Source organism: Camelus dromedarius, chromosome 15, assembly GCF_036321535.1.
Source record: "Camelus dromedarius isolate mCamDro1 chromosome 15, mCamDro1.pat, whole genome shotgun sequence".
In the NCBI taxonomy this organism is placed as follows: Eukaryota; Metazoa; Chordata; class Mammalia; order Artiodactyla; family Camelidae; genus Camelus; species Camelus dromedarius.
In genome coordinates, this window is record NC_087450.1 from 14,260,986 (window position 1) to 14,283,103 (window position 22,118).

Below are 22,118 nucleotides of genomic sequence, written 5' to 3' on the forward strand. Positions count from 1 at the left end.
TTATTCTGTTCCCTCCTTAACAGTTATCATCATTATTCATATTGTATATATATTTATTTATTGCCTTTTCCCACCACTGGAATGTAAACTTCACGAAGACACTGCTTTTTTCCCCCATTTTTTCGCCAGTCCCTAGAAAACTCTATAACATAGGAGGTGCTTAATGGTGTATGTTAAATACACACACACATAAATAGCATAAATATAGAGTTGCAAATAGGATGTGCTATTGGTGAAGTTCTTAGTTAAGGGGACTGAGCTGTGATTTTGTTGTCTGATTTGAACCCTGTGGATCAAGATAATACTAGGAAAGATGATGTTTTAAAACAGACTCCGTCTAATCTGAATATCTGGGTAGGAGTGATTTAATGGTAAAGTTTGACATACTTTCTCTTATGCTTGAATTTGGCTGTACTTCCCAGTACTCTTGATTGGTTATTTCTAACTTTTGAATGTTTGGGAAGTTTAAAACTCAGTGAATATACATAGGTACCTATCAATATGAAAGTACCTTGGGAAAATTGGCTTCAGGTTAAAATTTATTAGTGGATGTTCTGGAAGGATTCAACCAGTGAGGATTTTGTTTAAGCCATATAATTATGTCAGAAGAGCAACTGGGAGGACACCAGACAAATATTCTAACAGTGGGAAAGAACTTATCTAAAATATTTTGTGTTAACGTTTCCCTCTAAGGGTCAGGCTTGTAACAGGATAGTATCTGCTCCCCTCCGGTGCCTCTTGGGGTGATGAAATCACTAGATAATTGAGGTTATCCACAGACCAAACAAAACTGCCAGTGGCCAGCTGCACAGCTGGCTTCCAAGCAGTGATTTAGGGTCTGGAGAGCAGGGCTTGGCACTGGCACAGCTCGGGAACAGTGGCTTCTCTCTGCAGACCTCTCGACATTCTGGTGCTGAATGAAGTCATTTTCACTTACCGCTCTTCTAGGGGCTTGGGTCAAAGGCTGAGTGTTTGGAACCACCAGCCTCAGACTTGAGCAAGAAATGAGAGTCCCCTGCCCTGTGTTGGAATGAAAGAGCAGTTTCTTTCCATCCTCGTGGGTCTTACCCTCCTATCATCTTCATAACATTAACTTACTTATTGTGCTTTTAACTTTTAAAATTTATAATTAATGATGGCCATTCTGACTGGTGTGAGGTGATACCTCATCATAGTTTTGATTTGCATTTCTCTGATGATTAGTGATATTGAGCATATTTTCATGTGCCTATTGAACATTTGTATTTCTTCCTTGGAGAATTGCTTGTTTGGGTCTTCTGCCCACTTTTGGATTGGGTTGTTTGTTTTTTTCTTATTATGTTGTATGAGCGGCTTATATATTCTGGATATCAAGCCTTTGTCGGTTTCATCATTTGCAAAAATTTTCTCCCATTGCGTAGGTTGTTGTTTTGTTTTACTTAAGTATTGAGTAAGTGCAAAAGACTTCAAAAAAAAATCTGTAAAGTGTAAAGACTAATGATACAACACACACTCATGGAGTTCCCTCGCCTTAATCTAAATTGAGAAAGAGAGAGAGCATCACCACTGCCTTGAAAGTCATCCATTTGCCCCTCTAAGAACCCTTCTCTGCATCTCAGGACTATACGATTATATCAAATTTTGTGTTATCATTCCTTTGTTTTTGGTCCTACTATTACCACATACGAATGTATTTCTAAAATATGTATTGTTTAGTTTTGCCTGTTTTTGAACTTTATATAAATACAATGCAGTTTCTTCTGCAATTTGCTTTTCAGAATCAATGCTATTTTTCAGAACCATTTATGTTGTTGCCTGAGGCAATTTCATTGCTGTTCATAAGATGTACACTACCAGCATCGTAGACCTTCCAAAATGTCCTGAAGCCATGAGATGTGGAAACTTATTAAAGAAGAGGGAAGCAGAATTTAAGAGGAGCTAATATGTGGTTTTGAGGTGGGAAGCCCCATAAAAAGACCAGCAGGACCCCCAGGCAGGGCCACTACTCTCCTGCCAGCACCATCCGGTTCCCTGGCCCAACAGTTCTATCTCAATTTTTAACTCTGAAACGGCTTACTTCTAGGAAAGTGGAACTTACCCCTAAAATTCTATTGGTTCCCTGAGCTCACTCCTGATTGGTTATTTCCTTCACTCCTGATTGGTCCATTTCCCTCACTCCTTATTGGTTATTTCTCTCCCTCCTGATTGGTCCATTTCTACAAAGCTTGTTCCTAATTAGTTAACTTCTGTTATACTTTATTTGCATATGATGTTGCAAAGTGTAAACTGGCAGCCTATAAAAGCCTGTGTAAAGGGGGTCCAGAGCTTAACTCCTCTGGGCCCGCTGGCGTAATAAACCTGAGTTCTCCAGCTCTCCGAGTGCTGCTTGGTCTCCCGCCCAGATCCAGGTTGCTGTCACAACTGAGCTGTAACACTGAGCTGTAACACGTTTTTCTGCAACAGTTACAAGGAGAAAGAAGGAGACTTGGGTCTTGGTCTTGGTATAGTTCCTGGTTCCAGTGTTTTTTGATACCAGCTGCTTTTCTTGCCCCAAGAGTATCTTAGATACTCCAGTACCTTGCAATAACCACCCCTGCCCCTTTTTCTGGCTTAAGCTACTCTGAGTGGATTTCTGCCCTTGCTGATCTGAAATGTTGCTGTTCACATCAACTATAGAGCAGTCTTCAGAGCAGTTCGATGGTCTTGGAACCATTTCCAGAGCTGTGGTTGGTAGCATCAGAAGCAGCTGAAGCGGTTCTTTATAAGGGGTAGGTCCTGAATACAGGCTAATTGTTGGGTCTAGTGCAATTTGACAGCTTGCTACCACCGCATTGCACTTCTGATCCTGTGCATCCCAAATGGAAATCATAAAGAGTTTTAGTGTAAACTGAACCCAGTGCTAAAATAGGTTAATTGACACTTGAAGAAACCAAACACAATTAGGAGAAAGCATTTCAGAATGACATGATAAAAACCATTAGAACTTATATTTTTCTGTATAGAATATTCTGATGACTAAATCCACAGCAACTTTGTTTTTTAGTACTCCACTGTTTCTTCACAGAAGGAAATGTTCAGAATCCAGAGTATATTAGTAATGAAGCACTTTTCTGAGTACAAGATCAGGCTTGCCCCTGATAAAAAGGAAAGAAGAAACCAGTATCAATGCCTTTTCAAGTACTTTTTTTGGGAGGGCAGGGGGATAGGAGAGGAATGTCACAGTTTCAAAACTAACTCTGCAGTATTTCAAGATCTAGCTAGCTTGCTGTCAAGATTAAATCAATCAATTCAGGGGTCTGGAAAGTTGCTATTATGTTAGATTCCTAGGTGAACACTTTGTTTTTGTGTAAGTTATTCTTTGAATGCCCAGAATTAGTGATTGTTTGAGCTATTAAAAGTCAGTAGATTTTATTGGCATTCTCTTTTCACTTAGCAATTCATGCATTGTTTTTAAAAATATGTCTTGAGTTTTCTCTAGATTCACTCTTGAGAGGAAGAGTTTCAGAATGCTTAAAAGCACAGAGTCCAGAGCCAAAATGCTTATGATTGACCCCGGCAAGGGATCTGTCGCCTCTCTCTGTGCCTGTTTCCTCATCCAGAAAGTGAGGAAAACAATAAAACCTAGCACGTAAGATTGCTGTCGGCCGCAAGTGAGTTATTTAAAGCACGCAGAATAGAGCGCAGCACAGGGCAAGCGCTGCGTGAGTGTCCGCCTTGATTACCATCTCCTGAGTACCTGGTGCCCTCTGTGGGCGTGCCCGAGAATCGCCTGCCAATCCCACCAGCGCTAACTTATAGCACACAGTAGGGAGGCTACTCACCTTGAATCTCTTCAGCCATGTATGTTGGAACCCCCCTGCACATGGTTACGATGGATTTCCCAAACTTGTCCAGGTCATTGACTTTGTTATGGCTGACGGAGTACATCAGGCCCTTGGGAGGTGGTCCCCCTGGTCCTTTGCCCTGAAGCGGAGTGTGGAGAAGACAGGTGGAAAGGAGGACAGAGAGTGAGTGCTACACCCAGTGGTTTGTTGAATTAGGGGCTGGGTACAAGACCAACAGCCAGTATTGCTTGGCTATAATTCTTCCATAACCAAAATGAAGAAGGACCAATGGTAACCCTGTATGTCTCAGAATTTCTAAGTATCCCAAGGGGTTTAGCTGGTTGGAAACCTTCATAAAAGCAGATGTCTGAAGATAAATTTGTTCTGAAGCCTGGACCTCATCTGGTTATCTGATATTTCTTGGATTCAGCTATATTATAAATCAGCTTCTGAGAAGGGGGTCTATTTAATTTCTCTACACTGTCAATGAGTGGTACCCATTTATCAGTTATAGGAATAGGAGCAATTTGGAAATTGATGGCTCCCCTCTCCTCACCCACCCCAACTAGAGTTGCCAAATAAAATACAGGACACTCAGTTAAATTTTAATTTCAGATAAACAATAAGCCATTTGTAAGTATAAGCATGTCCCCAGTATTGCACAGGGTATACTTATGCTAAAAGTATTACCCATTATTTATCTGAAATTCAAACTCAGCTGGGTATCTTCTAATTTTCATTTACTAAATCTAACAACTCTAACCCAAATCTTGCAGAAAAATGTCCTTGGAAAGTGTTGAGGGCTCCCCTTGCCGTGAACGAAGCTTAATTCCTCTGACAGTAAAGGTGAGGAGTTCTGCTCGGCCTCTGTGGAGGCCGATGTGAGTCACAGCATTTGAGTGTGGTGGTAGCTGCCCCTCCGCAGGCAATCACCAACTCCCCCCCTTCAGTGCTGCACACTACAACACACTGTGGTTACGAAGGAACATTTGTGACCTTGTTATTTATTGGAAATCATAAGACCTCCCCCGAGCAAAAATAAAAAGACTATTTTTACCTTCTTTTCCTTGACGAGTGCATCAAGGGCTTGAAGAGAGGGCATGACTTCCTTGTTCATTTTGTGCACAATGCACACCTTCTTGTGAAAGAGCCTGGTCACAGCGAAGCCCTGTTAAAGAAGATGGCATGTTCTCCAAGGTGCTTTGCTCATCAGAAACCAGTTTCGGCAGCAGAAGGGAATGGAACTCTGAGATCACGATGAACTGGAATAAGAGCGCTGGATGTGACCCTGCTTTGCAGCCGTATTTATTACTAACATTTGTCGGGACAGACCACAAACTCTTTGAAGGAGAGACTGAGTGTGGAATTCATTGCTTTCTCTTCAGGTGCTAGCCCCATCAGAGTCCCTCTCCATATGTCTGTTTTGCAGAAATAAATTCATAAATTCTATCATAGTTTGATCTCCTTTGATCCTCACAGAATTTCAAGGAGGCAAGTAAGACAGGAATTTGTTTTCTAACTGACCAGATGATAAAACTGAAACTGTAAAGAACCAACTTTTTTCAAGTACAAAGTTTGTTAAACACAGAGTTGCTAATTGCAGAATTGAGCATCTTAACTAGAGCCAAGTGGTTTTTTGTTTTTGTTTTGTTTTTTTGTTTGTTTGTTTTTACTTCCCTTACTAGTTAATATTATCATTCACATTTCCTTTGGTCCTTTTGCGTTACAGATGAAATGTCAATTTCTGTCTTTTTAGAAGGAGATTGAAGATAGAATGAGATAGACTATGCAGTCATATTATGAGGGTTTTTCACCTTTACTGAGGGTTTCTGCAGGTAAAGCAAAAGGATGTCCTATTTGACTTAGAGCCTCACAGCATAGTGGATCCTAATTACTATTCACTGGCTTGAATTTTAACTTATTGTGAGAAACTTAATAACAACATTTGTATCTAGGGAGTGAAAATGGATGAACAAAACAGGCACTTTTACTTGTAACTCTGCTTATGTGCAGTTAGAATTTATATTATTTTTAACTTTTTAATGGTTAGCAGGCAAATTTAAATTGTTGTTAGAAAAAAAAAATACCGTATTTGTGAAGAACAGAAACTGCATGTTGACTACCTACAGTTTCGTAGTCCCAGAGGGAATTCCAGGAGCCCCATCCATTGTTATTGTCAACGTTGGCCACGTTGTGCTCATTGTTGATGCTCACTGACTGCTGCCCACTTCCACCACTGTTGTCTTCATCACTGACGTTGATATTCTGAAATTTACAAGAAATTGACAGTGATTTAATACCGCATTTCTTTGCAAATGCATTTTGGTAACACACTTTAAAAAGAGAGACTTACATAGTCAGCAAAGGCAGGCGTCAGGAAGGCACCAAGAAGTCCAGCAAAGACAATCTGAAATCACAAATGACATTGGTCTACCATCGCCAGGCAAAGCAATATCTTCTTCTTCTTTCTTTCTCTCTCTAAGCTTATAAAAATATTTGCTAATTATTTTACAACTCTGTAGAGTGGTCTGTCTTTTCTTCTTCTGTACCCAGACCTGAATCAGGAGATCTAGAAAGATCTGGAAAGTAAGTTTTAAAAGACATCATAATATAAGATCCTTAGACAGCTGTCTAATCCCAGTATAACTATCCTTCTCTATAGAGACGCTTATAAATGCTATGGTTTCATGAAAAGAAAAGAGCGATTATTACTATTATTTTTATGTATTTTTCCATCACAGTGATATTGTCATAAGAAGCAGGCCCCCTCAGTTCAGAATAGTAACAGTCCCCAGTTCTAAGGTAATAAATTCAAAAGGAAAAAATCTACTCACTGTGAACTTCATCTTGGCTTCACCAAAGCAATGGAGCAGAGGAGAAGGCAGGCATGGACTCAAATAACGTCTTCTTATATTTGTACTTGACCCATTTTACTCAGGCTAGGTGAGAACAGGTGAGGTCCGAGACTTATCTTTCTCCATTTTCGGTATCTGTGCCACGACCTGGCATACCAGGAAGCCTTTTGGAATATCTGCCTGATTAGCAAGGCGTTTTGACAGGGAGTTGATCTGACTCACCCTTTCTTGAAGTTGAAGATATCAAACCAAACTCAGTATGATTTATGACACCTTCAGGTCCAGTTGAAGCCGTGGGTGTGGGTATTTTACATATTGATAGTATTCAGATTCAGAAAAAGAAAAATCCCTAAAACCAAACAAGACCACAGATGAGAAACTGCGGGCACCCTGGGCTTTGAGATAGCAGCTCCTGTAAGAATGTGGAAAGGTTTCCTCTTTGTACCTTTCCCTAAGCCACTGGAATGGTTTTTATTTTATTTTTATATTTTTTGAGGCTAAATCGGTGCTATTAGCTACTCCCACCAAACCTGTACCCTTTTCTGCAATCCTGAGCTCTCTCAATGATGGAACCATATACCTGGTTAGAAAACCCAGGGCTCTCTTTAGCCCTTTCTTCTTACCACCGCATCCAGTTAGCTTCAGAACCTCATCATTGCATCTCAGAATTGACTCTCAGCTCTGGCCTTGCCTGCAGCTTCTTTCCCCTGGACTTTATGACGGTTGTGTGATTGATCACCCTGGTTACCAGTCTCTCATAGTTGAATGTGTTTTTCCCATTTTCCCTAAGGTTGTCTTTCTAAAGTACCTATGAAGTAAACTGACTCTACCATGCTTAGAAACTTTCACTGGCAGCCTGCAAGATAAACTTCAAACTCATAGGAATGGCGCAAAGGGTCCTTAATAATAAAGCTTCCAAAGCCGCTCCAGCTGTATCTCTCACTCTCTGCTACAAACCTACGTTCCAGCCACCCCAGAGTTCCCCCTCTGGTGGGGATATTCAGGATGTTTCATGCCTCTGTCTTCACACATCTGTTTTCTCGCCCTGCAGTTTCAGCCCCTTGCTATTCATTTTTCAAGGCTCAGATACCACTGTCTCTATCACATCTTCATAGCCTAGGGGGAAATGTCTTTCTTTCTTCTTGGAGCCATATAAGGAATCTCTGGCCTTTTATTTGCTTCTAGATAATTTAATTTTCAGAAATTATGTTAAAATAATTTTTAAAATATTCTCATCAGAAGCCAAGAGTAGATACTGTCACTCAGGCAAACAAGTAAATGCTCAAAACAATCTTGGAGGCTTATTAAAAGTTTTCATTTTTTCCCCCTGCTTTCTCCCACAAATGGGAGCTAGTAAATCAAATTACTGAAGAGAAAAATCATTGTCTCATTAACCACTGATCTATAGATTGGCCCTGGGGAAACTTTCCTGAGCCCATGATTGTCCTTTTAAGTGTGGATTGGGCTCAGAGGACTGGGTTACATGATTATAAAGCTTGATTCACTATGAACATGGCTTTCAAAATGTTGGTCTGGGTGGATTAGCGCAGCTGTGGTTAAAACTTTGTAATGTGTCCACGAATTTCTTCCAGATTTATTCTGTAGCTGCAAAAGATCAATAAACCCGGGATGGTGGGCAGACATGTGTGAAGAGGTCTTCATCTGCCTTAAGAACTGTCACATCACTGCAGAGTCAGGGTGGACGGCATGACGCCTTTACTTTCAGCCGTGGGTAGTCGCTTTGGTACACGGGTGCATTGCCTACAGGGCTTTTTGCATGTTCCATCTTACCAAGGACTTGAGATTGACGTATTTTCCACTGGTCTATGAAATGCTGGTCTGGAAGATGCTCATGACAAATAAAAGATACAGAGCTAGCTAGCTAGCTAGAGTTCAGGGTCCAGTAATCTCCCTCATAGAGATTGACGATTCACGTTCATGTAGCAAACGTTCTAAGGAATCTGTAAAGAAGTCTGTCATGTTGTTTCAGCCATATTCTCCTAAACTTAATTGACTGTAGAACCCAGCTGTCTGTCCTTTTTCTTTTATTGATTTATTTTTCCTGACACCTATTCACATCCCTGGGGAGGGGACACCTTCCTTAGGGAAACAACTGTGCTGCCTCTGAGGATGCATCTCAGATTGGAAAAAAATTCTTCCTTTATATAGTGTTATTTCAATGGCTCCAAAAATCAGAAGAAACTCTTCCTCTGTACTTTGTGTGGTCTGTATGATTATGTTTATATGTGTGTATGGAAGGGTCAACTCTGACTGCAACCCTAGTCTCATTTGAGGCCAAAATTCATAAGGAAATATGAGCAAGTCACTTGCTTCCTCCCACCCTGAGAGCTATGTTTTATATATTTCTTGTCCTTTGAGATAAAGACAGGACATGCCAATGTGTTTTTGACACTTCCGTAGAACCTAGACTATGCTGGCACATATATCATGCTCCATAGGCCCATTTTAAAAATTAGAATTGTCAAAATTACAATGAGGTATCACCTCACACTAGTCAGAGTGGCCATCATTCAAAAGTCCACAAATCATAAATGCTGGAGAAGGTGGAGAAAAAGGAATCCTCCTACACTGTTGGTGGGAATGTGAATTGGTGCAGCCGCCATGGAAAACAGCATAGAGGTTCCTCAAAAAACTAACAATAGACTTACCATATAATCCATCAATCCCACTCCTGGGCATATACCTGGCGAACACTCCAATTTGAAAAGATACATGCACCCCAATGTTTGTAGAAGCACTATTTACAATAGCATAAAATTGGAAGCAACCTAACTTTCCATCTACAGATGATTGGATAAAGAACTTGTGGTATATGTGGACAATGGAATATTACTCAGCCATAAAAAAGAATAAAATAATGCCAATAGCAGCAACATGGACGGACCTAGAGATTATTATACTAAGTGAAATTAGTCAGAAAGAGAAAGATAAATACCATATGATATCACTTATATGTGGAATTAAAAAAAAAAACACAAATGAACTTATTTACAAAACAGAAACAGACTCACAGACATAGAAAACAAACTTATAGTTACCAAAGGGGGAATGTGGGAGAGGGATAAATTAGGAGTTTGGTACTGGCAGACATAAACTACTAAACACAGAATCGATAAACAACAAGGCCCTATTGTATAGCACAGGGAACTATATTCAATGTCTTATAATAGCCTATTATGAAAAATAACATGAAAAAGAATATATATATATGTATAACTGAATCATTATGTTGTACCCCAGAAACTAACATAACATTGTAAATTAATAACACTTCAATAAAAAAATTAGGATTGCATAAAGGAGATGTTCAAGCTGGAAGATAAAAAAAAATTTTCAATATTTATTCATTTCCAGTTTTTGGAGCCAGCTGGAGACGTGTTGCCCTACACTGGCCATAGTGACACGCCAAGGGAGTCCCAGGAGTTGGTGAGACTCCGGTGCCCAGTGCTAGTGCGGAAGAAATCAGCCCCTGAGTAAACAGGGCCTGCTCTGCCCACAGCACTCGATGCCAGCCCATGCCAAGAACCAGGCCTTATTTTATCTCACGACCCACAAACACCCAGGACCTCACCTCACCCCACGCCCTGCATATCCAGCTGGGTGGGAGCTCTCTTTGCGTGGAACAAACAGGGGATGCAGTCTGAGTGCCATATGCTCATACCACAGATCTAGAGGGCCTTTTAGAGCTTTCCCGCATAAATCAGGCTTTGTTTTCCTTCTACTCTGAGTGGAAGCGGGGTCTGACTTACAGGGCACTTTTTCATCATTAGGTGTCCTCATTCAAGAGTCCCCCTCTTGTGTAGACATGTTAACGGGCTGCCCTCGCAGTCAGCATCTGTAAAGTCCTTAGGAATCTTGTCTTCCCTTTAATTCTGGCCCCATTTTCTGATATTTAGGACTCAGCTGGCCTTACGCTGCCCCTTTGACCTCACACTGTAATTTATCTGCTTGCGTGTGGAAGCCCCTTCACACAGAGACTCTGTCTCGGTCTCTCTGCCTACATTGTTTTGCTGAGCACCAGTGAGATGATCCTTGTGAGGGTCCCAAGTCAGGTGGTTCTTTGGGGGTTCTGAACCCACTTCATCTCCTGGAGATGGGGGATGGAGGGGAACTTCTGCCTGCTCCCACGATCTTGGTTTACCAGCCTGCAGCTAAGACCCTCGTTACTGTTCCCGTAGCTACAGCTCCCAGCCCTGTGGCAGTGGTGTACACCCATCAAATCTTCCATATGGAATTGCGGCCAGGAATGACACATCTGAAAAATAGCAATCAGAACGTGTAGAATAACTTTTTAATCATGATTGCTAGAAAGCTTCTAATTCCAGAAAATCCATGCTTATTACATCGTTGTTTTTGTATAGGAGAGAAATTCTTTTCGAATTATAGCAACATGGTGGAAGCTCTTTCTTACGGCATCACAGATCCCTCTCTTTTTGTTATTTCCCATGGGACCGTTGCCTTCCAAAATATACATAATGCTGGCTTTCTGTTATTGCTTGTATGTCTGTCCAACTGCATCCGCCAAACCTTCTGAATCCCCTCAGAGGCAACCAGTGATATATGATGCCTCACATCTGTTATTAACCTTGAGTTGCTCAAGCGTTGTAAACAGGGTTTGGAAACATCTTGCTACAAGAAGGTCTCTTGAGTGGTGACATCATTCTATAGAATATATGAAAGTAGAGATAAAGAGAGTAGTGACTAATAACTTCATTTTTCATCACTATGAAGAATAATCAAACCTGGCTGAGCACTTTCCTCCTGAGAAGGAGTTGGAGAAAATATACTCACATGAGGAATGGAAATCACAAAGTGATATGTTGCTTTGTGATTATCTTATAGGTAATTCAGAAATAATAACACATTCCTTGTTTCTTGTTCATATTGCAGCAGTTTAGAGAAAATGATGCAAAGGGTTATGCTGACGGTGTGTCCCTTAAACCCCAGCAACCAGGCCTGGAAAGGACCGAACTGAACGCTGGAAGGTGAAAATCAGATTCTAAATGGTGAGGACCAACGTGCTAACGCTGTGAGAGCTGCACCTGGAGCCCCGGTCCTGTGAGGACCTCGTGGCACCCCCCCCCCCAACGCTGAACTATCCCCCAGCATCTCTGGCAGAAGAGGCCGAAGCAAAGGACTAAAACTAAGTCCTAAGACTGAACAATGAAGCATGATTTTGTGAATCACCGAGTTTCCTGCAGGGTGACTGATCTGAACTGGTTTCCTTTTCTACATCCCAGATAGAAAGTAATATACATGTGTGTAATCTTTTCACTTCTGGAAGAACACATTCTCAGATGAAGATGGTGGATCCTCAGGGAATTTTGAGCATCCATGTTTATTTGATTATGTACTCTTCCTACCCACACCCCCTGTCTCCAATTCCTGGAAATGCTTAATAAAATGTATCCACTGGGACTTATTCTGGAGTGTGCTTTTTCTTCAGAGGTCCCACTGGGTTTAAATAAAGAAGCAGCCCCCCCCCTTACCCAGGCCAGGAAAGTTTTTTTCATTTGTTGCTCAGCAATGGGTCACCAGGTCTACAATTCTTAACTCATTTTTTTCGTATTGAAAAATAACCAGTTGACAGAAATTCACCATACTCCAGCTAATGCAGTGGCCTCGCTAAGCACAAGTGTTACAGAAGATTGAAAGATGTAAAACAACAAGTGTTCAGACTCCAAGATCCTGAAAAATGTAGGAGAGGCATGACTGGCTTTACGGACGTGTGACCACGAAGTCACACAGGACTCAGGTGCAGAAGAGACCCCTAGGGGTTTAATGCTCTGGAGTTGACAAATTGAATTCTTATTAATTCTATTTTTGAATTTGTGTTTTGTAAGTAAAGTCAGATGAGATAATGCAGCGTGCACTGGGGGTTTATAGTCTCGGCTTGTGTGTAGTCCCACCTCCTGCTTCTCCCCACCTCCCTGGATGGGCTCCCCACCACCCACTCCTCTACCTGCATTGGTAGGGCCTGGGTGCAGATGCAGGAAGGGTCAAGGTCGGACACATACACCTGCGTGCTGAGACACAGTGAGGGGCCCTGGATGGCTTTGAGGATTTGCAATTACTTTGTTAATACCCTTATGCCCAAGGGAGTGTGCCATTAAATAGTAAATCAAAAACACCATCACAGGTTGAGAGAAGGAGAGAAACTATGGAAGAAAGAAAAAAGCTTTTTTTTTTTTTCCTGTTTTTGTTTTGATTTTGTTTTTTTTTTTTAACAAGTGTGTCCCCTATTTTCATTTTGCCCTGGGCTTTGCAGATTAGGCTGTGATGGGAGATAAGCCCCGCACATAGCATGGATATACCAACGAAAGGTAAGAGGTGAGGTTGGAATGTGCACCTTCTCCAAGGTCACATGGCAGTTAAGAACAGAATAATGTTTTCATGTAATCCAAGAGTCTGTACTCTTTCTCTTATGCTTTGCAGCTTCTCCAAATGAACAGTAGAGACAAAACATTCAGAGGTGTGTGAGCTCCTTCAGCTGGAGTGGTTACAGAGGCTTGATGCAGAAAATAGAACTTTGGTTGAGTCCTGTGGGGCAGCCTGGTTGTAGACCCCCAGAGGTAAAGCAACAGCCTAGGGGAGTGGCAGAGCCAGAAGGTATGAACTAGGGGGTTCAGTGGCTTGAGGACCGCCTTATAATGTTCTACTTTTTTAATTTTTAAAAATTATTTCTTTGTGTTTTGAAGTATAGGCTCTTATAATGTTCTTAACACTCTCAGATTCACCTTTATGGTTATGAAATACCCCATTCAATCATAAATAGATAGGGAAAAGTTGAGTCAGAATTATTCCACTTATCAAGAACCTACAGTTTGCTACCCAGGAAGCTCGAGATATTATAGGAATTTAATCTGCACTAACAGCCATGTGGAACTGCCTTTTTTCCCTGGCCTCTGAGCTCAGGTATATTAATTCTACACTTCCCTGAATGGGTGAAGGCTCTTTTCACTTTCTTGCACCTGTATGTTCTGACATCCTTGAGTTCCTCCCAGTAAAAAAATATTTTAGTTGGTGGCCACGGGTATTTCTCCCCAAAAGCAATCACTTATTTTAATTTTTTGTAATTGACACACCTTTTTTTGTTTTGTTTGTTCTCTTCTTAAAGGCACTTATTCAAGAAGGTATCTAAACAAGTATGTATATTTTAGAAATGTAGATACTCTTTACTGTTTAGAATTTCGTGATTCACCCAAAAATAGACTGAATGTGTACATAGATGATGTGTGCTGGGTGTCCTGGGTCCTGGACGTCTGTTAGGTTATCAGTCTCCCGCGACAGAACTCATGTGCCTTGTGTCTAGTGTAGTTCCTGCCACGTGGTTAGGGCTCAGTCCAGGATGATTTCCATGTAAATTGACACGCAAAATAAATTCTACATTTTGGCTCCTTTCCTCAAATCTAGAGGCAGCCAAACAATTTACTCTGTCTTCTCGGATGGGAGGTAGAAAAAGAAAAGAATTTAAACTAAATAGTAATTCTCCTTGGCCTGTAGTAGTATCACTGGAACTCAGCTTTTCTTACCTGAAGACGACTTCTCCCGTCTTCCTCTCAGCAAGTGTTCAAAATGTTTGCCAGCCTATCTGAGTCCTCTATGTCCCCTACCTAGCCCTTCATGCCGGGAAAATAAAAGGTTTCGGCTTCTTGATCTGCCGTCTCTTCGTTAACCAATCACTGTCTACACCCATTCTTCATTCTCTCTCATCTTGGAGGGATGTGTCCTTAACAGTTCCCAAGACCGCTATCTCCACCTCCAATGCCCATTTTCCTCCATCAGTTAGCTGTCCTTTTACTCAAACTTCAATATCTTCCTGTTGGTTTGCTACTTATTTTTTTTTTAAGTTTTTAAATTTTTTGTTTTGATTTGATGTAGTCAAATTTATTTATCTTTTATCACGCCTAGTTTTGAGTCAAGATGGGGAATCCTTTACCTACACTTGTGTTAAAGAGTCATTCACTCATTTTTATTTATTTTTTTAATGGAGATACTGGGGATTGAACCGAGGACCTCACGGCTCTACCACTGAACTATACCTGCCTTCCTTGTTAATTCTTTTTGTTTGTATGGGCAATTCTCCCTAATACTTAAAAAAAAGGAAAATAAACATTAAAAACTTCCCTTAAGTCTACCTTCCTCATAAACAGAGACCTTCTATCTTCCTTTCCCTCTACACATAGAGAATGTAGTTGTGTAAGTTTTTAACCTCATGTATTTTGATGCTCTTGTTAGGTGCATGCATGTTCATGATTGTTATATCTTCCTGAAGAATTGACTCCATTATTATGACATTTTGCCCCTTTTTATCTCTGATAATTTTTTTTGTTCTGAAGTCTGCTTTATCTAAAATTAATATAGATGCTCCAGCTTTTAAGAATTACTGTTAGATAATATACCTTTCCTCACTCCTTTACATTAACCTACTTTTTTTGTATAATCTGTGCCTTTGTATTTAAAGTGGGTTTCTTGAATATAACATATAGCTGGGTCTTGTTTTTCTGATCCACTCTGACAATCTCTTTTTTACTTGGTGTATTTAGATCAGTCTTATTTAAAGTAATTATTAATAAAAGTTGGATAAATATCTAACATATTTTCAATTATTTTCTGTTTGTTATATTTTTTCTTTCCTTCTTTTTGCTTTTTTTTTTAAGTTTTTTAAAGAGAAGTTTTAGGTTAACATCAAATTGAGTGGGAGGTACAGATTTCCTATACACTCCCTGCCTCAAACATGCATAGCCTCCCTTGTCAACATCAATACCAGAAGTGGTACCTTAGTTACAATTGATGAACTTACATTGACACATTATCACCCTGAATCAATAGTTTATATTATATTTGAACAAGTATTTAGCTGTTCAATCAATTAAGAATAAGAAAAAAATTTTTTGTTTCATCCTTATTTATTCCTTCTCTGATTGTCCTAGGCATTCAGACTGCTGTAACAAAATAGCAGACTTGGAGGTTTATAAACAATAGATATTTGTGTCTCATAGTTCTGGAGGCTCAAAAGCCCAAGACCATGGTGCCAACAGATTTAGTGTAGGTGAGATGTTGCTTCCTCTTTGATGGCCATTTTCTTACTATAACCTCACATGGGGAAGGATGCAAGGGAGCTTTCTTGGGGGCTTTATAAGGGCACTAATCCCATTTATGATAGCTCTATCCTCATGACAAAATCACCTTCCAAAGGTCTCAGCTCTGGATATCGTCACCATGGAGGTTATAATTTCAGCATATAAATTTTAGGTGGACATAACCATTCAGTCCACTGCGTTGATGTTTTCTCTTTCTTTATATAGATCTGAGTTTTTGATCTATATCATATTCTTTCAATTTGAAGAACTTTAAAAATTTCTTGCAGGGCTGGTTTGATGGTGATGAATTCCCTCAGTTTTTGTTTGAGAAAGTCTTTATTTTTCCTTTGTTTTTGAGGTCTAATTTTGCTAGACATAGAATTCTAAGTTGGTGGGTTTTTTCTTTTAACACTTTAAATATCTTACTCCACTGTTGTTTTGCTTGTCTGATTTTTGAAGGGAAGTTCACTCAAATTCTTACCATTTTTCCTCTAGTGCAAAGGTTTTTCTGCAGTTTGAATATGATATACTTAGGTGAAGATTTTTTTGGTGTTTATCTTGCTTGGTTTCTAAGCTCTTTACATTCTGGAAATGAAACCAGAAGTTGCATATTTCTTTTTAATCTGATTTTTAGTATGTGCATACTTATGTGTATATGTGACACTCTTTGATAGAATTAAAACTGTACCTTATACACAGTTTTATAGTTTTTCACTTAACATTGTATCATGAACATTTTAATATCCTTAAATATTCTTCACAAGTAGAATTTTAATGTCTGCAACATTGTTAAACATTTATGCTAGTTACAATTCTCTCTTAAAAATAATACTGCTCTAGACATCTTGGTGTATAAAATATGGTATATATTTATGTTTATGTATTTTTGATATATTTGTAAAACTAAAATTACTTGGTCAAGAGATTAAGCATTATTATGGTTTTTTATGTATTGATAAATTACCCCCCTGAAAGTTTTTTAAAAAAATTTAGTTTCTATTCCACCAAAAGAATAATTCTTTTTTCGCCTTATACTCACTAAAAGAAATAAAAGATTTCCTATTGAATTGTTGATTTGCAATTTCTAAATAGTTAATAAAATCAAGCATGTTTTATGTATAATAAATAGTGAACATAACATTAAGTAACATTTATTGAGAACCTACTATGTCATCTACTCTTCTAAGTGTTTTATATGTATGTCCTCATTTAAGCTTCACAGAAATCCTATGAAGAGACATTTTATTACTCTTTCTTTACAAATGAGGATATTGAGGCACAGAGAGGTTAAATAATTAGCTAAAAATTACACAGTGAGTAACTAGAAAACCTAGACAATTCAAATCCAGGCAGGATGGGTCAGACGACATACCTCATAACCATCTCCCGTTATTTTCTTTGTGGAATAATTTTTAACTACACATTCAGTTTCTTTCATTGATATAAAAGCCATCCAAGGTACGTATTTCTTCTGGAGCAGTTTGTGTTTTTTAGGATTTTTATCCCCCATTTTATTTACATTGTTGAATTTTAGGACATAGAGGCATTTGTAATATTTCCTTTTTTTTTAATGGGTGTAAAATTGGTGGTGATGTCCTCTTTTTATTGGTGATGATAATAACTCATCTTTTTTATCCCCTTGAACAGTTTGGCTAGAGATTTATCAATTTGATTGGTCCTCTAAATAAACCACTGGTACTTTTAATTGTTTTTTCTATGTTCAGTTGCATTGTTTTTTGCTCTTATCTTTGTTATTTCTTGCCTTGTGCTTTCTTTGGGTTTAATTTGATACTTTCTTTCAGGTTCCTTAAGTTAGACACTTGGATCACTTATCTGAAATCTTCCTTTTTTTCTAATATGAGTAATTAATGCTATAAGTTTCTCTCTACGCACTGTTTAAGCTGCATCCCACAAGTTTTGAAATGTTGCATTTTCACTTCCATTCAACTAAAAATATTTTCTAATTTCCTTGTGACTTCTTTAACCTTTATTTAGAAGTGTTTTTTTAAATATTTAAATAATTAGAGATTTTCCAGATATCTTAGTTCCATTTAAACTTAATTGAATAATGCTATTTGAATTTATAATTCTCTAATAATTTATGTGGTTGAAATATTTTATTTATAATAAATAGTAATAATAATATCATTTTCCTGTGGATTTGTAAAAACTTTTTATAAGTTCAAAATATTACCGTCTGGAGATTTTTAATAAATCATTTGACTTTTTATTAATAATAAAAATAGAAAATGCTATTCACTGATAAAGAAAAAAAGAAAATATCACCCTTTGTCTCTTATATGTATTAAAAGTATTTTTCCTGAGTTTTAAATTTACTTTTAGAATATTTGCTTTAAAAGATTTATCTTTTACATTTTATAAAGTTTGGCTTATGTATCTTTCCTCTGTGATTTATTCTAATAGTTTTATGCTTAGAAAATCTTTTTTCTTTTGCATTGACAAAATCAGATCAAAGTTTATCATGTTTTCTCCTATTTTTTCTTTGTTTCGTTTACATCATGTACATTGTTTACATGTATTTTAAAAATTAATTTGGAATTATTTTTTTTTTATTGTTCAATTCTGTAGTAGCTTACCCAGAAAAACTATACCCTCATCCCAGGGCCACTTAGAGTTGAATCCTCTTTTTTTCTTTCTAAAAACCATTTTGAGCCCTTTCTTGGCTATGGCATGGTAATGAATCCACAGGCTGGTTGCACTCTATCACAATGGAAGCTTGTGTGATTGGGACAGCAGGGGCAGGGCCATATTATGGCAAATGCAAATTTAGGGTCATTCAAGGAAAGACTTTGGGTGTTCATGTCATGTAGAAACAATGAAGAAGATAAATATGTTTTTGCTTGCTATTGATAGATTATGGCCAATACAATTTATATTTTGAATTATTGTTTCATTCTACCTGTGACCCTCTTCTGATGCTTGACATCTACTATGTCTTAATAATTATTTTTTATTAAGAAAACAAACTGAGAGCAAATACTCATTGGGTCTAGTTCATTCTTATATTCATTTCAGAATAGTTCTTGGGTGATTTTCGTAAAATAGATTGTCATTAAGAATGGAAGAAGGGAGATAAAGGAGGGGAGGAGAGGAGAAGAAAGGGAAGAAAGACAAAATGGATAAAGGTAATATGAAAGGAGAATAACATGATGAAAGGTGGGGAGTGTGGGGTATGGAGGGAAAGGACAGGAAAGTATAGTCTAATGATCTGAGGGTCTTTTGTGGCAATTGAGTACACGAACCTCTTTCTACTTCCACAAACACATCTCCTTTCCTTCATTTAGAATATTTCCCACTCATACCATCAGGGAGGTTAGTTTAGAACAAGACTATAAAAGTAAGTTGAACGCCAAGAAAGAGCCTTCAACTTCATCTTACAGTTGATGGAGAATTTTAAAAAGTCTTTGAACACAAGAGCAATTTAAGCAAAATGGTACTTTTAGGTCTTGAATCAACTGGTTTTGAGGATGGAACAATGGAAAGCCTAGAAACAGGAAGACAATTTTGGCAAACAAGACTGGCTTCCTCTTTTTGGCACAGAGTTAAGCTTCGTTTCCCTCACATCTGGACAGGGCATCGTGACTGGTCCTTACCAATGGGTAATGAATAGATGTGGTCTTTTTCACTCTGAAGAAGTTAAAAGCAGATGTGTTTTCTTCATGCTGTTGATCTAAGCTCTCATCTGCCAGTTTGTTGATGCCAAGATAACCATTAAGCTCCGATTTGAAGATGGGGAAGCTACATAAGGAAGATGCTGGAAGCCACAAGTCATTGCTTGGAGAAGAGCCACCCACCAGGAAGTCATCTGTATTGGACTTCATGTGAGTGAGAAATAAAAGTTTATTTTGTCAAATCACTGAGATTTAGGGGCTGCTTGTTACAGCAGTTAGTGTCACAATTCTGACTGATTAAAGTCATTGTGAAAGAGACAGTGCCTGGTGGTGAAGACGAGGAAGGGAGTTGGAGCTCATGGATTGGAAAGAAAGAAACAAACAAGAGAGGCATTGCAGAGGAAAAATGATAGGTGAATCAAGGATGACTTCAAGGCAAGCCTGAACAGCTGGGGGAAACTGTCAGCAGAAGTAACAATGTCCAGAAAAAAAAAAAGACTGCTTTGGGGGAAAGAATACAGTGACTTTTATTTTAGACATATTGAGTCTGAATTACTATAATACATCCAAATGTGAATGCCTGGCCAGAAAAAAAGAGTTGCAGGAGTAAACTGTGTGCACATGCGTATGTGCACGTGGGTGAGAAGGGGAGAGTGGAGAGAGAAATATTGCAAAAATAGGAGATGTAGGCCTCATAATAAAAAAATTAAGTTATTTAAAATGGGTTCAAGCATATGTCAAGAAAAAGCAACTAAGAAAATCAGTAACTGGGAGTGGAGTTTCTATTTAGTTTGATAGGAGCTTTGCCAAGTTTCTTACCCTGTCTGCGTCTCGGTTTCCTCGTGAGGGGTTTCGATAAGACTCGAAATGGCTCTGTCAATTAGAAGTGAGCATGGAAGGTTACCAGTCCACATGGCTGCACCCCTTCTCACACCTACTGAACCAGTGTCCAAGACCCAGGTAAAGCCAGCAGGAGGCCCTTCCATGTCAGCGACTCTACACGCTCCGTGGGGAGCTGGCAGCTTAGTCATGAACTTGATTTCTAACAACTTTCCCAAGCAGAGTATCTCATCCCCCCTATTTAGAATTCCCCACCTTGAGTTATGGGTGGGCCTGTTTCCAAGTCTTACCTCTTGGTCAAGAAACATTCTGGACCCAGAAGGCTCCTTGCTAATGCCCCCATCTCAGTGAGGCAAGAAGTCACACTTAGCAACTAATCGGGGAGGACGTGCAGTGCCTGGAGTTACCAGCGTGGACTCTGGAGTCAGAGTGGGTGCAGATCCCGGCTCCTGCCCTCAGAAGTTGTATAATATCGAAATGCGACTTACTGTCCCTGCACCTTAGTCTGCCTATCTGTAAAAAGAAACTTGGCTAGAAGATAACCTGTAGGATTGTCAGGAGGATCAAATGAATCAATATAGGCAAAGTGCTTAGTGCTGGAACACATTAAGTGCTCATCAATGCTAACGATTGTTATAGGCTTATAAACTGAGAATTCCTGGGGGCAGGAGTTCCCAGTAGAGGGCGGGGTATAATGTCTCTGCCTGTCATAATATCCGTAAGTGTGAATTTGGGGGGACTTTGGAGCCAGATATGGGGGAAAATTTGCAGATGTACTACAAAACTGTCACCCTTATTCTTGTTGCTATCTTAGGAAGATTTAATAAAACAGCACATTTTACATCCACCCCAGCTGAACAGCCAGGGTTGGGAAATTCCAGCGAAGTAGGTAACTCCCAAACTGCCCACCAATGTCTGCTTTTTTAAAGCTCTATTTTTCAAAAGCTGCTAGTTAGGAAGTCACTCCAACTGTAGAACAAGGATGTCATTTATGTTGTTTCTTTGCTTACTATAGTGATTTTCCATAGTGAACAATTCTGCAATTTGTAGGTACTGTTTGTTTTTGTATTTCCCCGCTTTCTAAGTTCATGATCCCACCCTAGCCGTTTCTGATGGTGACGTTACACAAATTAGTCAAATGAAACTTTATTCTCTTCATTTCTTTTTAATCCGAGAATTTCTCAATGCACCTAAAGATAACTAGAAATACACAACTCATAGTTTTGATGCAGTTTTAGGCAAGGTGTAATATAAAAAACAGCAGTGAGCCCTGGTAATTGGGCAGAGAGATTTCTGAGCCTCGTTCCTCCTGAATCTCTGGAAACTGGCACCAGTTCTAAAGTGGGGGAGATAGAAAGTCATACGGCTGCTTTTTCTCAAAGCAGGTCCCCAGCCTCTGTCCTGGCCTCTAGTCTTATTTCCATTCCATGGGTGGAAGGATTCAACAAGCAGGGCAGGGATGAAAAAGCACTGAGTGGGTGCCCAACTCAGGTCCTTAGGGTGGACTTTACCATCAGGGGAGGTTTAGGAATTTTAGATACTGATGACCACAAGCCGTTTGTGCAGAACAAGCATCATGCAATATTTTTAAGGGGTGGAAATTGAAATCTCAAGAGTGACATAGAGCAAATAAGAGGGAATATTTACAGAGCGGCCAAGTGGCAAATTTTCACTACTGAGTAATGAACTTTACTGATACCAGGTTATGTGGTTGGGTCTCAGCCTCGATAAAGGAGTTTGCTGGGGTGTGTCAACACTCTGGACATGGCCTTTTCCAAAGCGATCATTCTGGAAAGAGATTTCCACACCTTAAAGCCAGTATAAAGGGGAGAAGTTGCACTGGGCAGCCTCACTCGCTCCAGATGCTTCTTCCTTTCAGGCAAA

At 39.3% G+C, this 22,118-nt stretch overlaps 1 protein-coding gene across 1 annotated transcript; it reads right to left on the reverse strand.

Moving 5' to 3' along the window:
• Window positions 1-3,018: 3,018 nt before the first annotated feature.
• On the reverse strand, window positions 3,019-6,682 carry LOC105088943 (gastrokine-1). The gene is made up of 6 exons (XM_064494253.1): window positions 6,638-6,682; window positions 6,157-6,210; window positions 5,931-6,068; window positions 4,852-4,971; window positions 3,801-3,942; window positions 3,019-3,113 (listed from the first exon to the last, which is right to left on the reverse strand). The coding sequence occupies exons 1-6, from the start codon at window positions 6,647-6,649 to the stop codon at window positions 3,019-3,021; spliced, it is 561 nt and encodes a 186-aa protein (XP_064350323.1). The 5' UTR covers window positions 6,650-6,682.
• Between the last annotated feature and the right edge of the window lie 15,436 nt (window positions 6,683-22,118).